Source organism: Lithobates pipiens, unplaced genomic scaffold (genome assembly GCF_037356315.1).
Source record: "Lithobates pipiens isolate NorthernLeopardFrog02 unplaced genomic scaffold, aLitPip1_a1.2 Scaffold_18, whole genome shotgun sequence".
Lineage (NCBI taxonomy): Eukaryota > Metazoa > Chordata > Amphibia > Anura > Ranidae > Lithobates > Lithobates pipiens.
The window spans coordinates 374,876,847-374,892,245 of record NW_027507758.1 but is presented as its reverse complement, the minus strand read 5'-3'; the positions used below and the strand labels follow the sequence as shown (position 1 = coordinate 374,892,245).

The 15,399-nt window shown below is 45.9% G+C and overlaps 1 protein-coding gene across 1 annotated transcript in view; it reads left to right on the top strand.

The window, feature by feature from the left end:
- Positions 1 to 15,399, top strand: part of ALG3 (ALG3 alpha-1,3- mannosyltransferase) — a 37,231-nt gene that overhangs the window by 11,169 nt on the left and 10,663 nt on the right. The window contains exons 6-7 of the mRNA XM_077487727.1: positions 12,767 to 12,972; positions 13,063 to 13,139. Coding sequence (XP_077343853.1) covers positions 12,767 to 12,972; positions 13,063 to 13,139 — 283 coding nt within the window. The remainder of the gene's footprint in view (positions 1 to 12,766; positions 12,973 to 13,062; positions 13,140 to 15,399) is intronic.

The window sequence follows — 15,399 nt, the reverse complement described above, 5'->3', positions numbered from 1 at the left end:
AGGAGAGAGCCGGGAGACGCCATTAAAGCGGGTAGAAATCGGCTTTTTTTTAATAAAGCACAGGCACTAGGATACATGTTGTTATCCAACAATGGGGATTATATATAGAACACATGGTTTTGTAGCAGTGGGAAGAGGTGCAGAGGAGGACACAGGAGAGCAGGCTGCGGATGACTGAGGCACGTAAATTGACCACGGTGTTGTCAGGGCTCAGCAGCCATGATGAACCATGGTCAAATTACAGAGGAAAGGGTATAAACTGGCAGAATCAGCCAGGTGTTACAGGGGGGCAAATTACACAGCACTGTGTTGTATAACATCCTTTAACCCCTTGCCAACCAGCCGTCGTAATTATACTGTGGCAGGTCGGAACGTTCCTGCAAATCACCTTGGCTGTACATCGGTCCTTTTAACGGTTCTAGTAGGTGCGCGCCTGCTGAACGGCGGGGCACACTATGCGTGTGGCCAGCGGCCATGATATCCACCAGCCACACGCGATTACGGGCACAACAGCCAGAACGGGGATGTATGTGTAAACATGTACATCCCCCATTCTTTCAGGAGAGGAGAGACAGATTCTGTGTTCCTACGAAGTAGAAGTGATCTGGCTCCTTCTCTAGTAAGTCACATCCACATACAGTTAGAAACACCTAGCAGGGAACACATTTAACCCTTTCATCGCCACCTAGTGTTAAACCCTTTCCTACCAGTGACATTTGCATTGATCGCTGTATAAATGTCAATGGTCTCAAAAATGTGTCACGTGTCCGATCTGTCCACCGCAATGTCGCAGTCCCGCTAAACGCAGATCGCCACCATTACTAGTAAAAAAATAAATAATAAAAATGACATAAATCTATCCCCTATTTTGTAGACACTAACTTATGCGCAAACCAATCAATATACACTTATTGCGATTTTTACCAAAAATATGTTGAATATATATCGGCCTAAACTGAGGAAGAAATTTTGTGTGTTTTTATATTTTTTGGGGGGTTATTTATTATAGCAAAAAATTAAAATATCTATATATATTTTTTTTAAATTGTTGCTCTTTTTTTTGTTAATAGCGCAAAAAATAAAAAAAACACAGAGGTGATCAAATACCACCAAAAGAAAGCACTATTTGTGGGAAAAAAAAGGACGTCAATTTTGTTTTGTGTATAGAGTCGCATGACCGCTCAATTGTCAGTTAAACTGACGCAGTGTTTCAAAAAAAATGGCCGGTCATTAACGAGGAAATTCTTCCGGTCCTTAAGTGGTTAAGGGAATAGGATCTTTGTTACAATAAAAAAAAAAAAAACAGTTTAAACGGTGAGGGAGCATACAGTATAGATATCAACCTGTAAACACAAGATGCTATATAATGTAAAAACAACAATAATACATTAATATCTGGAAAGGCATGCATTTCAATGTCTGTTTAGGCTATAGGGGGATAAAGTATTCAACATAAAGATCCAGTGGGTCTTTCTTAGGCCCCTTTCACACGGACGGCTGTTCTGCCGCAGTTTAGCATGTTTATTTTTTTTTCTGTGAAATTCAAGACTCCAGGCACTGCATTTGTACAGTGCAATTACCTGCGTTTATGTGCGTTTCTGTGCAGTTGCTTTCAGCTGCAGTTATCTAATATCGTTCCCATAGCAACCCTTTTTTCTATTTATTTTTTTGGTCCCTTGAGTCCCTTCTCACGTTGCTATCCACAGTTGACACAGGATTATAAGATGTGATTACCTGCGGTTATGTGCATATAGCTGCTCTACATCGCACTTGGACGCATTCAATTCTATTTTTTTCCATTCGCACCGAATCGCATGTAAGGAAATCGCAGCTAAACACTGTGTGTGAATGGGGCCATAGGAAAGCATTGTGTGCTTTTAGCTGCGGTAGAAAACTAGAAATTCCGCAGCCAAAAGCACCATTCTATCAGTCTTCTCAATCTTCTTCCTATATCTATATCAGATGTAATTGCTTCAATACCAAAGACTGATAATTCAATCTTTGTGATGTAGGAGCCATTGAACCTTATGCAGATGCGTTATAATGCAATCAATAGATAGTTTACAGTCCAAGAGGCTGGGAGGAGTGTACACAGTGCGCACCCGGGTGCCTACAGTTACAAGGCCGGTGCCACATGGAGGAGGGGTAGAGGAGTGAGGCATTGGGCACCCACATTGCTGGACCACAGGGCAGGTGCCTCTCATATTTCTCCATATTAGATTATTTTTTCTTAGAAGTTATGAAATCTTACTATTATGTCTCTTGGGGCTTCCGCTGATATACTTTTTGGTCTTCTTATCCTATGTACTCTTTTTCTATTTTTATTGGGTTTGCTACTTCTCTACCCAATATTGGATTGAATAATTTCCGAATTTTTCTCAAGTCATCTTCCAGGACGGCACACCTGAGAGATGAGAGGCTCCTCCCTACAGGAAACACAATCAATCGACAGCTGTTTTAAGTCCCCACCCTTCCCCTTGATCCTCAGTTTTTGATTGCGTTTCTCCCTACACAGCGAAACTGTTTGTTTTTTTCCAAATGACCCGAAGCCTGGGGCTGGTGGTCTCCCCCTAGGAGCCGGACCACAAGCTTGGGAAGCCTCTGGGTCTGGTAGGATATTCTTGTCCTTCCTGGGGGGCTCCCCTATCTTTTCCTCAGGGGCTCAGGGGGGGCAGCAGAAATTGGAAGAGCCCCCCTGAGAGCTGAAGGACCCTGGGTACAGTGGTGTACCCAGAACTTCAGGGGCCATTATCCTGTCTCTCCTCCTTACCTGTACAGGTGGCTGTTCAGACGGGGGTGCTGGCCATCGGTTCTTTCCAGGGGGATCATGTCCCCGACTCCTGGGTCCCCGGTAGCTCGCGTGGGCTGCCGGAGAGGGCGTGGCAACAAGCACCCGCGTCCTTTTCAAACTTCGGGAAAATGGCGGCGGCGTTCTTACCCAGGAGGGAAGGCTGAGAGTCAGTAGGAGCAGGCGCCCACATCCTCCTTTCTCTAGAGCGAGGAGGCACCAGTTACTACGGTGGATGTCTGCCTTAACCACCTCAGATGGGAATGAGGATTGGAAGGCATTGCCCCCCCCCCCATGTATATAGACTGACTGGTACAGTGCAGGACATAGCCTAACCTGGCACCTCCCTATGGGGACAGCAGTTGGGGGGGGGGAGCACTTTGGCGGCTATCCTCCTTGCGTGTGGACCATAAGGATGGAAAAGCAAGCCCGCTGGCTGTGGCAAAAAGAGCAAGACGACAACGGTGAGTACTTTCCTTTTGCTGTGGGAATTTAGCTGCAAAATCCCCAATTCCAGCCAGAGGGTTTCTGGGCATTTGAGATCTCACCTGGGGTCTGGATTCAAATAGCCCTTAAGCTTCTGCTAAAAACACCAGCTGCAGCTCCCTCTTACATCAGAGAAGCTGTATGGTGGACAGGTGGTGCAGAGGAACGAGTGTGCCTAAACCACCTCGGATGAGAAAGAGGTAGGTAGGCCATTGCTCCCCCTTCCCCATGTATATACTGACTGGTGCAATGCAGAACCTGGGGTCAGGATACAAATAGCGCAGACGCCACTGCTAAAACCACCAGCCACAGCTCACTCTTACAGCACACTGTGGTTATCGCAGCAGTAGGTTGCCAGCCTCTCCCTACATGCCCAGTTGTGGTACATTAGTAGGGATGATAGCATACAGAGGGGACCTGGTAGATACAAAGTTACTTACAGGCCAGGTATACCACTGAACAAGTTATTGGGCAGTGGTTGGTGGATTTAGAAGCTCCCCTGGTCAGCAGGTGCACTAGGTTACCGGCCCTTTTAACCCAGCTGCTAGGAATCTGAAGTTGCTTCACGATGTTTAAAAGCTGACCTAACATTTAAGGATGGGCAGAGACCAAGCTACTGTGTGGCACAGTAGGGGTTCCCTTGTGACAGATCCTCCTTTTGGCGGTTGCTTGCTATAGTTAACTTTCATAAGCTCCAACCTCCCACTCCACCTTTACACTGTGGTTATATTATAGTGTAGGAGGTAAGAAGAAACTTTTTTATTGGTTTGGGTTACAATCCTTTTAATTGAGGATTTTCTATGCAAGAGCTACATAATTGCTTGTTTGAAGCCTGCAAATAGCTATTTACCCCCCCCCCCCCCAAATTGGTAACCACCTCTTCTAGAGGCTGTCTTAACCCTTTCATGACTAAGCCTATTTTTGGAATTTCGTGTTTACAAGTTAAAATCCATATTTTTTGCTAGAAAATTACTTGGAACCCCCAAACATTATATATATTTTTTTAGCAGAGGCTCTAGAGAATAAAACGGCGATTGTTGCAATATTTTATGTCACACGGTATTTGCGCAGTGGTGTTTTAAACGCAACTTTTTGGGAAAAGGGACACTTTCATGAATAAAAAAAAAACAAAACAGTAAAATTAGCCCAATTTTTTTGCGTAATGTGAAAGATAATGTTACGCCGAGTAAATAGATACCAAACATGTCACACTTTATAATTGCGCGCACTTGTAGATTGACGACAAAGTACGGTACCTAAAAATCTCAATAGGCGACGCTTTAAAAATTTTTTACGGTTACCAGGTTAGCGTTACAGAGGAGGTCTACTGCTAGAATTATTGCTCTCGCTCTGACGATCGCGGCGATACCTCACATGTGTGATTTGAACACCGTTTACATACGCGGGCGCGACTTCCGTATGCGTTTTCTTTGCTTCGCGTGGACGGCGGGCGCTTTGAAATTTTTTATTTTATTTTTTTATTTATTTTATTTTAAAATGACTAAATTGTTTTAAAAATAAAAATTAAAAATTTGATCACTTTTATTGCTGTCACAAGGAATGTAAACATCCCTTGTGACAGTAATAGGTGGTGACAGGTACTCTTTATGGAGGGATCGGGGGTCTAAAAGACCCCCCACCCCTCCTTTACACTTCAATGTATTCAGATCGCCGAAAACGGCGATTCTGAATACCGGATATTTTTTTAAAACCGGCGCCATTGGCAGCCGAGTAAACAGGAAGTGACGTCATGACGTCGCTTCCGTGTTTACGATGAGGAGACTGGAACGAAGCCGATTACGGCTTCGTTCCAGTTCCTCCCCAGCAGCCAGAGCCGACTGATCGCTAAACGGTGCTCCCGATCGAGCGGGAGCACCGGTAACAGCGGCGAGAGGCGGCGGGACGGGGGGACGTCCCCTCCCGCTCCTCCGGCATAACAGCCGAGCGGCTTTTAGCCGCATCGGTTGTTATGGCTGGAAAGCCAATCGCCCGCTGTAAAAAAACGGTACCGGGATGATGCCTGCAGGTGCGGGCATCATCCCGGTATACCCCCCGGAAGCCGAGTACGCAGATCTGCGTACGCTCGGCGGGAAGGGGTTAAATTGGTCTCTAGGGCTGGGCTCATTGAGACTTTAGTTGCTAATCAGCACCACCTGGGTTGAGCTGGCTAGCGTTTGCTCAGTCTATGGAGGTAAGGTAGGACAACAACTACTAATAGTAGGGTGTCCAACCATTTTAGGATTTGTTCCTTCACTGGTGGTGAGATTTAGTATCTATAGCCCAGGCTATGTCTATGAAATAAATTGCCTGTTGGTTATTTCATAAAGGGATAGACCATGACTCCTCATTGGCTGCACACCAGTAGATCAGTAGTGAAAGTTTGTCCTTGCTGGGATGTTTTTGTGGCACAGCAGAAATACACATTGAGATTTGTGACATCTCTGCTTATAAGGGCTATATTGCTGTACATCAGAAATGCACTGCACTGAAGCTTGTTTGTTGTCCTTTATATACTAAAGGTACTGCTTTGTTTGGCTACAGATCAGAAAAATACAACAGTGAAGGCGGTCTGTACTTTCTGGTTTTGTGCTGCACAGCAGAAATGCACATCATTGAGTCTGGTGACATCTCTGCTCATAATGGTTATATTGCTGCACATAAGACATACACAAGATTGAGGTCTGTCTGTGGGGCTTTGTGTCCTGTTTTACTGCCTTGTTGGTTACTTATCAGAAAGGCAGCAGTGAAGTCTGGTCCTGATTTGCGTGGCGTTGTGCTGATTCAGACTATTAACAGCAATGGCTGCCGAGTTTAAACATGCGATTTGACATGTTGAGTCGCATGACAAATCATTTCAATATGGATGTGCTATCTCTATTCATAGTGTTTTATTGTTGCACATCAGATATATACAGCATTAAGGTCTGTGAGGTTTTGTGTCCTGTATTACTGCCTTATCAGAAAGGCAGCAGTGAAAATTGATGGTTCGAATTTGTTGGGCTACATGGCAGAAATACAAATTGAACCCCTGCCAGGTGTAGTACATATACTGCCTTTGGTAATCCGTATAGCACCACAAAGTGGTGTTGTGCTGATTTTAGCCATGCGATTTGACATGTTGAGTCGCAAAGCCAAATCGCTTCAATATGGATGTGCTATCTCTATTCAGAATTGTTGTATTGTTGCACATCAGACATATACAAGATTGAAGGTTGTCTGTCCTTTATGTCTTGCATATACTGCCTTATTGGCTGCATATCAGAAAGGACACAGCAGTGAAGATTGCTTGTCTTTTTCTGATTTTGGTTTTGCTGCTCAGCTGAGAGACACATTGAGGATGGTGGCATCTCTGCTCAGTATTGGTATATTGCTACACATCAGACATACACAAAGATTGAATGTTTGTGTCCTGTATGTCCTATATTTACTGCCTTATCGTTTGTATATCAGGCACAGCAGTGAGCAGTGTTTCTCATGGATCTACCTTTCTGCATCTTAGGGATACACAGCAGGGGTTTGTTGGCTGCAATCCTCCAGGGAGTCACAGCATTGGGGACCCCTTACTTGTTCGACCTGAAAATTGCAATTTTTTTCCCTGCGACCTGTGTAATCTTGAGGTCTGTGGATCCAGGAATCGGGGACTGCTGGTGTCGCACAGACACAAATGGTACCCATTGGAAGCCATAGTATATGACTTCTCATGCGTCTTGCAGTCCCAAGTCGCAGGTTGGGTCGCACGGGTGTGGGAACCCTAAACTTATCTGTCCCTTCTGATTGAGGTTTTGCTACACAGCAGGAATACTCATCATGGCGTTATTGTTTTATTTTGCAGCAGACCAGAAAGATTGCAGCTGTAAAGGCTGGCTGTCTTTTTCCTCAGTGTCTGCTTTTATGTTGTTGCACAGCAGAAATACTCAAGATTGAAGCTTGTTGGTGCTTTCTGTTTCAGAAAAACACAATGCTGCAGGTTGCTTGTGTCCTTTCTCAGTGTTGGTTCTATCTGAACTACACTACAGAAGTGCATGACAGAAAGGATTGTCTTGTGTTCCATATTTTTCCCTGTGGCATAGCAGAAATGCACAACACGGGAGTTGGTGTTCATATTTAATCTTATAACTGTTTGTCAGAAATACACAACATAGAAGTTTGGGTCTTTCTGTATTTATATTTATAGCCTTGTTTTGCTGTACATAGGTAAAACACAACAGTACAGGGGGTTCCTGTCCTTTCTGTATTTATATATCAGTTATGACCTAGCTAGCTGCACTAAAGAAATACGCAGCATTTAGGGTTTGCTTGAGTCTTAATGTTTTTACGTCTTGGCAGCACATCAGAAAACCAGACTGTGAGGACTGTTTGTCTACATTGAGGGTCAGATTTGGGTCTCTTCCCATATTTGATATATTGGTTTAGCTAGTCACACTCAGGCACACAACATTGTTGTCTATGCTTGTGTCCTTTCTGTCTAAATCTATTGTGCCGTGCCCACAATCTATGATCTTTTTATTTGTGATATTAATAATACATGTATCACCTTTTTGTATTTCAGCCTTCTTTTCCATGGAGGGGCCAGGAGTTCGGGCTGCAGGTGCCACATGTCAGAAAACCTTGACCACTTACATTCAGGGATGCCAGAACCATTTCCTAGGGTTGAAGCCCTGTAGGGTTATGGGACACTGGAGAAAGGGGATAATGAATCGCCCTGTTTAGTAAGAACTTGGAGAGTTCTGTTCAGAGGAGTATTAGGGCCTGAGGATGAAGTATAAAGATGTATACCCGATCGAATAGGTTTCGGCTCGGTGCATGGCCTTCATTTCGCCCTTTTAGCAAAATTTCATTTTTAAGAGCCCATTTCACCTAGATACTGCATCCGAAGCGGAAAAGGCAGGGACATCTGTGGAGCAGACCTGCAGATCAGCCGCATGATCCAGCTAAGATGTCTTCATCAAGCATATGAGCGTATGGAGTGGAGGTAAAGCTCAATGCAGAACCAAGGTTCGCCAAGAGGGTCTTGCAGTGGCCCCACCCTAAGGTAGGCCTGAGGTACTTGTTTATCCTCTCAGGTGTGCCGTCCTGGAAGATGACTTGAGAAAGGTACCAGTTACTTACCGGTAACTGTTTTTCTGGGAAATCTTCCAGGACGGCAGGCCTACTTCCCGCCCGTTGGAGGAGGGAAAATTCTAGAACACTAGAAGGTGAGTACCTATGAGGAATGATTTCCCTTGTGAACCGGGTTCAGGAGTTACTTCTCTACAAACTGAGGATCAAGGGGAAGGGTGGGGACTTAAAACAGCTGTCGATTGATTACCGTATATACTCGAGTATAGGCCGACCCGAATATAAGCCGAGGCCCCCAATTTACCCCCAAAAAAACTGGCAAACTTATTGACTCGTGTATAAGCCGAGGGTAAGACATGCCTGTCCATCCCTGTGTGTGTGTCCGTCCATCCCTGTGTGTCCGTCCATCCCTGTGTGTCCGTCCATCCCTGTGTGTCCGTCCATCCCTGTGTGTGTGTGTCTCCATCCATCCATCCATCCCTGTGTGTGTGTGTGTATCCGTGTGTGTGTGTGTGTGTGTGTGTGTGTGTGTGTGTGTGTGTGTGTCCAGCCTACCTGTGTCCTGAGCCTTTGTCCCGAGCCTCCGTCCCGTGCCGAGCCTCCTTGCCTCCGTGCCTCGCCGCCGTGCCTCGCCGCCGTGCCTTGCCTCCGGTCCCGTCCCGTCCCGTCCCGTGCCGTGCCGTCCTGTGCCTTGCCTCCGTCCCGTGCCCTCTTCGTTCGTCGGCGGCCATTGTAAAATTCAAAAGCTGCGCCGCCGCCTTCGCCTGTGATAGGCGGAACACTGAATTTCCCAGCAGCCTGTGTTCCGCCTATCACAGACGTCGTATCATCCTCGTCCGTAGTACGAGGATGATACGAAGTCCGTGATAGGCGGAACACAGGCTGCTGGGAAATTCAGTGTTCCGCCTATCACAGGCGAAGGGGGAGCCGGAGGCGCGGCTTTTGAATCAGAATGGCCGCTGTCTGTCTGCTCGACACGCTGATCGAGCGGGCAGACAGCGATGACTCGAGTATAAGCCGAGGGGGGCACTTTCAGCCTCAAAAAAGAGGCTGAAAATCTCGGCTTATACTCGAGTATATACGGTATGTTTCCTGTAGGGAGGAGCCTCTCATCTCTCAGGTGTGCCATCCTGGAAGATTTCCCAGAAAAACAGTTACCGTTAAGTAACTGGTACCTTTTTTCTACTAGATCCTCTTTTTGTGTGGGCTCTGCGTATTCTCAGGTCCTTCCTACTGTTCTGGTTCTCCTGGTCTTCCATTTTATATGTCGGCTCCTTTTTGTTCGATTTTTAGAGCTTTTATTTCTTTTATTGTTTTGTTGTATGACTATCCAATCTCTTTTCTGGGTCTTCCACTCTTGTAAGTACATGTCCCAAATCTTTTATGTATTTATTGCCATTTCTGCTCTCAAAGAATTTTCCAGCGTGGCAAACATGGCTGCCATTTCTACTTTAGTTGGTAAATGAGCATTCAGCTGTTGTTCTTCCTTATCTTTCATATCCAGGTCTATTCCAACGTCCTAATCTGTTCTTGACTGGCTAAATATACTTGTGTCTAGTGGTGATCTATTTTTTTTTCTTTTTTTTTTCTTTCACATATTTCCTGTTGGCTTATCGACATTACTTTCTTGGGTCATGTACTTTTTTTAATTTATTTTTATATAGGACCAGGGGCTTAGGCTTGTTTTGGGCGATTTTGCCACTTCTCCCCCTCGTTTTTTATTCTTGTCTGCACCTCTACCTGTTACTTATTGCTAGATGTACGAATAGATGGTGAGCTGTCTTTCAGCAACAGTATATTCCTTTAACAGTTCAACAGTGCACCGAGTGTTCCTAGTCCCCTTATATAACAGTCTGTAAATGTATTATACAAGTTCAACATGTACTCACCGCTATTTATTTTCTCTCTGGTCTGTATGTACTGTAAGAATGGAAGGGGCAGTGCCTTAAACCTCTGAGGGTTGTTAAGAATGTTTCTCTCCTTATTGATTTCAGTGGGGGGGGGGGGGGGAGCTACCAGGGTCCCCTATGGGCCACTCCACTTTATCTTGCTCCTGGACTGGGTGCTCTGAATTTCCTCCGTATCCCAGGTGTGCCGACCAAGCTCTGCCTCGGAATCGCCCACGGCTTCCGCCCGGTCTTTGGAATCTCTAATCACTGCTGAATGGTTCCCTGCTCCAACGGGTGTCAGAGAGTTTGTGCCATTCCTCCCCCTCCAGTTCTGGGCCGTCTGTCCACGGCCGAATCTCATGGTAGTCCTTCGGGGATGTGACCTCTCTCTCCCGATTGCTGCTGGACAGAGTGCCCGGCTCCTCTCTCCCTTAAAGGCGTCAGGCAGGAGAGCAGGTGTGTCGGGAATAAGTCTCTCCTACTCCCTGCAGCAGTTGCCGCTAGTCTGTGTCCGTCTCTGGCTCCTCTGTCCTGCGAAAACGGCAGTTACAAGAGCAGGGGTGTCGGGAGTGTGGCTGAAATTAGCTGAAGCAGGGCTGTTGGTCTACCCCTGCATTAGAGGGAAGGGTACACCTGGAGCTCCTACCACAAGCCCCTCACCAGCGCCATTCTTGGGCTCCTCCCTATTCAGGGCAACAATTTCTACATCATAATCTAAATATCTTTAGTGTAGTCTTTGGGGGCCCTAGTTCATTAGAGGGTAACGCCACTTTTATTAGAAAAAAATGGCAAATACAATTGCTATACAAGCCATATTGTAATTAAATTTTAAATTAAAATTACCTTTCCTTTTCAATCTGCAGCGCTGTAATTTTCTGTAAAACTCAATGCAATATGGCAACCTGGAGATCTTCTGCACACAGATGGTGTACAGAACTTCTCCAGCAATGTAATTTCCTGCGTGTGTGATTGGCTCACTGATTTCTCCAGAAGTCTTCACTAAGATACAAGTCCGATTTTAGGCATACTCTGCAACAAAAAATTATTTGAGACTTCTAATGATAGGCTGACACTGCACTTTTCCTCATTTAGAACACTACAAGTGCATCAGCTGCTTTATTAATGAGCATGTCACTCTAATTTAGAGTCACTTTGCACAATGACATAAATGTTCAACTTTTTTTTGTAAGAATAGGCAACCAATTTGTCAAAATCTTTGCAATGTAAATTTATTACCATGGGAAGTATTTTTTATTTTTTTTTTTATTTTTTTTTTTATTGCGGCCAATGCAGCCTTCTCCAGTTAAGTTTCCCCACCTCTACACTAGCAGTGAGGAAAGGGGAACCTGTGTAAGTTCTGAATTGCTCTAGTCTAAACTTAAAGAGGAATGGGGGGTACCCTTCCCACCCAGATTTGTCAGGCTGGAGCACCAGCAGCACACTATGCTGTGGGAGGAAGCGTAGAGAGTTGCATGCTCAGCCATACCTGGAAGTACTGGATGTTTTGTTCACTATGGGAAGCAGAATTGGGGGGGGGGGGGGGGTCACATTCTTAAACATACCTGGAATTATTGGGTACTTTCTTTACACTTGGCAGGTGGAGTGCAAAAAAAGTTTTTCTGGGGAGGGGTGGGAGGCGCCATTGAAGCAAACTTGATTCTTTGCCTTAAATTACATTGTGTGACCTGTGACCTTTTTACTAAACCTTTTCTAACATGTCTGTTCTTTGTAATAGGAAAGTATTCATTGGCTTCCAAAAGTAGGGTGACCAAGGCTGGCCATAGACCGGTGTTCTAGCAGATAGTGTCCGCCCCGTACTGCTCATGCGCAGTACGGAGCACATGAAGCTTCGGAAAATCTCTGAAGATGAACAGCGCCTGCGCCGTGAGTGGAGGTGGTAGCCCCAACATCTAAGCGGACATAGGGTTGGGAAAATTAGAGGGTCGGCCTCGCTGTGCTCGGCTCTTTTATATTCCTACTCTATGTCCACTTGGTTGGTGGGGATAGAACCTGGACTCACGGCGCAGGCGCCGTTCATCCTCGACTATTTTCGGAATCTGTGTGTGCTGTGTACTGCGCATGCGCAGTACACAGCGGACACTATCCGATGGGGACAGTATATGATAGGACACCGGCGTTTCCTGGAATATAAAAGGAGAAATCTGCTCCTGCCACTTAAATGACTTGCCTGAAATGTTGAAGCAATGCGTGTGAGGTTTCTGACTCTCTCTCCAGGAAAAGGAGGGACTGATCAATTACTTTTTCAAATATGAAAAATGTGTCTGTAAAATGACTTCTTTAGGTGTAAGAAATGCTAGTTTGTAACCTCATTTATGGCCATAAACAGCCTTAAGCATAGAACTGGAGAATATAATCTGAAAGGATTTTGTGACTGACTATCCATAAACTATCTACAGTCTCTCCAAATCGTAATTCACACATGTTTTAGGTACTATCAGTCAGGCTTGTGCTGAAGTCAGATTCCAGAGAGCAATTTTTGTAACTTTTTCTATGCTTCTTTTTGCACTGTTATGTAATCCTACAGGTGATCTTGGCCCTCCCGTTTCTGCTAGAAAATCCTACTGGGTATCTTATCCGATCCTTTGATTTTGGCAGACAGTTTCTGTTTCAATGGACAGTGAACTGGCGGTTCCTCCCAGAGCATGTGTTCCAGCACAGGGTTTTTCACCTGGCACTACTTACAGCTCATCTAGCTGGCATTGTACTGTTCTGTTTTTACCGCTGGCACAGGTACACAATGAAAAGTGGTCTTAGTGGGTTTGATTTTTAAGAATGTATTTTTTTTTTTTTTGCATAATTTTACTGTGTCATTACCTGCAGGTCTGGGCAGAGCCTTCTTACTCTTCTGAAGGATCCAGCACAAAGGAAACCACGTTCACGCCAACTTTCAGCAAACAGTATCCTTACGAAAAGTTCAACTGTATCTAAACCCAAGAACAAACTAATAGAGATATATATATATATATATATATATATATCTATCTATATCTCAGATTAGCGATTCTTCAATGTGGTGGCTGCATTTTTTTATTTTCAAGCCTTAAATCGATTGTACAGGAAAAATAAAAAAAAGAGAAACCTCTCTATACTAACCTGCTCTGCGCAATTCCATTGCGCAGAGTGTCCATGAACCTCCTCTTCTTAGGTCCCCCGCCAGCGTTCCTGGTTTCTTCCCATGGGGGCACTTGTGTGTGCAAGCGCTAGGGCCCCGCTCCCTTGTCACTGGCTTTGATTGACAGCACTGAGAGCAAATGGCTCCCGGTGCCCCGGAAGTGGGGGAAGAGAGGATCTGCAGATGTGCACAGAGCTGGGTCAAATGAGGGCTCAGGTAAGTAAAGGGGGGGCTGAGGGCAAATGCTGATGCCTAAACATTTACCTTTAATGCAAGGAATATAATGGTCTGGGATGACAGCGCCCACTCGTTTAACTGCATGAAGGAGCAGCATTATTGCAAGACAAGATGTGCATTAGGACTAGAAAACATTTAATCTCTGCAACCTAAAGTAAGAAATGTTATGTAGTTCTGAGGTGAACTAGGTAGGGCCAATAACACAATCTGAGATTTCCGTGCCCGCTCACTACTGAAAGTTAGAAGCACATGGTATTTCTGGCCTGATCAGCAGGTATTTTATTTGCAGCCCTCAATCTCCACACTGGAATTTTTACTTGCCATGCTGTGGTCACGTAATGATCCGGCCCGAGTTTGACTCTTCTGTTCACACAGAAAAGCACATAGTTAAAGAAGACTCCCTAGCAGTGGTCTCAAACTGGGGCCCCTCACGCTGTTGCGGAACCACAAGTCCCATCATGTCTCTGCCTGTGGGAGTCATGCTTGTAAATGTTAAAGAGGAAGTAAACCCTTCCAAACAACTTGGACCTACAGGTAAGCCTAGATTAAGGCTTACCTGTAGCGCCGTAGACAGCGGCGCGCAGGCGCACTAAATGCGGCAAATCCATGAATGGATTTGCCAAATTTGTCGACTCCTGTGCGCATGCGCGGGAGTGACGTCATCGCGGCTTCGCCGAGTGGCAGCGGCGGAGCTGCGAGACGCGACTCCCGTGCGCATGCGCGGGAGTGACGTCATCGCGGCTTCGCCGCTGTGATTCGTCGGAGCTGCGAGACGCCACCAGCAACATGGATGCGGCGGACTACAGGGATCAGCGGCGACTTCGCTGGCTCCTGTGTCAGGTAAGTGACACATAATGAGCTACTATGCGATGCATAGTAGTCCATTATGCTTTACCTTTGCAGGGAAAAAAAGAGGAAGTAAACCCATTAGGGTTTACTTCCTCTTTAACCTTGGAATGCCTCATGTGGCTTGTAGTTTCACAACAGCTAGAGGGCTGCCAGTTTGAGACCCCTGCCCTAGAGACTACAACCCCCTCAAATCTTATTCCTGCCTAATATATGCTTAATGTCTCTGGGATAACGGACATCTCATTCAACTCTGCTCTTTTGCTTGAATTGAAAGATTTCTTATCAAAAGAAGGTAGATTTATTATGAATATTTAAAATCCTTCTGCAGTTATCTATCAAGCCCAGAATTTCCCAGTTTCTTTGTGGTGTTGTCTAGGGTTGCAACTAACGATTATTTTCATAATCGATTAGTTGGCCGATTATTGTTTCGATTAATCGGTTAAAGCGGGAGTCCACCGGGACTCCGCGTTTTTTTTTTTTTTTAAAAGCCAGCAGCTACAAATACTGCAGCTGCTGACTTTTAAATAGTGACACTTACCTGTCCAGCGCACCCGCGATGTCGGCACCCGAAGCCGATCGCTCGCTCGGCTGCCGGGTCCCGCCGCCATCTTGGGTATGGGAATCAGGAAATGGAGCCTTTCGGCTTCATTTCCCGGTTCCCTACTGCGCATGCGCGAGCCGCGCGGCGCAATCCGGACGGTCCCCGCTGCCTCTGGGAGCTGTGTGTTTCCCAGCAGGCAGCGGGGCACTTGCTGAAGGGGGCGGGCGCTTGCGGAACGGGGGCGTAACCTACGCTCGTTCCGCAGAGAGCTAGCCCGGAAGTGGGTGCAGTTACCTGGATTATCCAGGTAACTGCACCCCCCTCCCCCCTGAAAGGTGCCGATTGTGGCGCCGGAGGGGGGGGGGAGGATTCCGATGAGCGGAGGTCCATTTTAGGGTGGACCTCCGCTTTAATAACA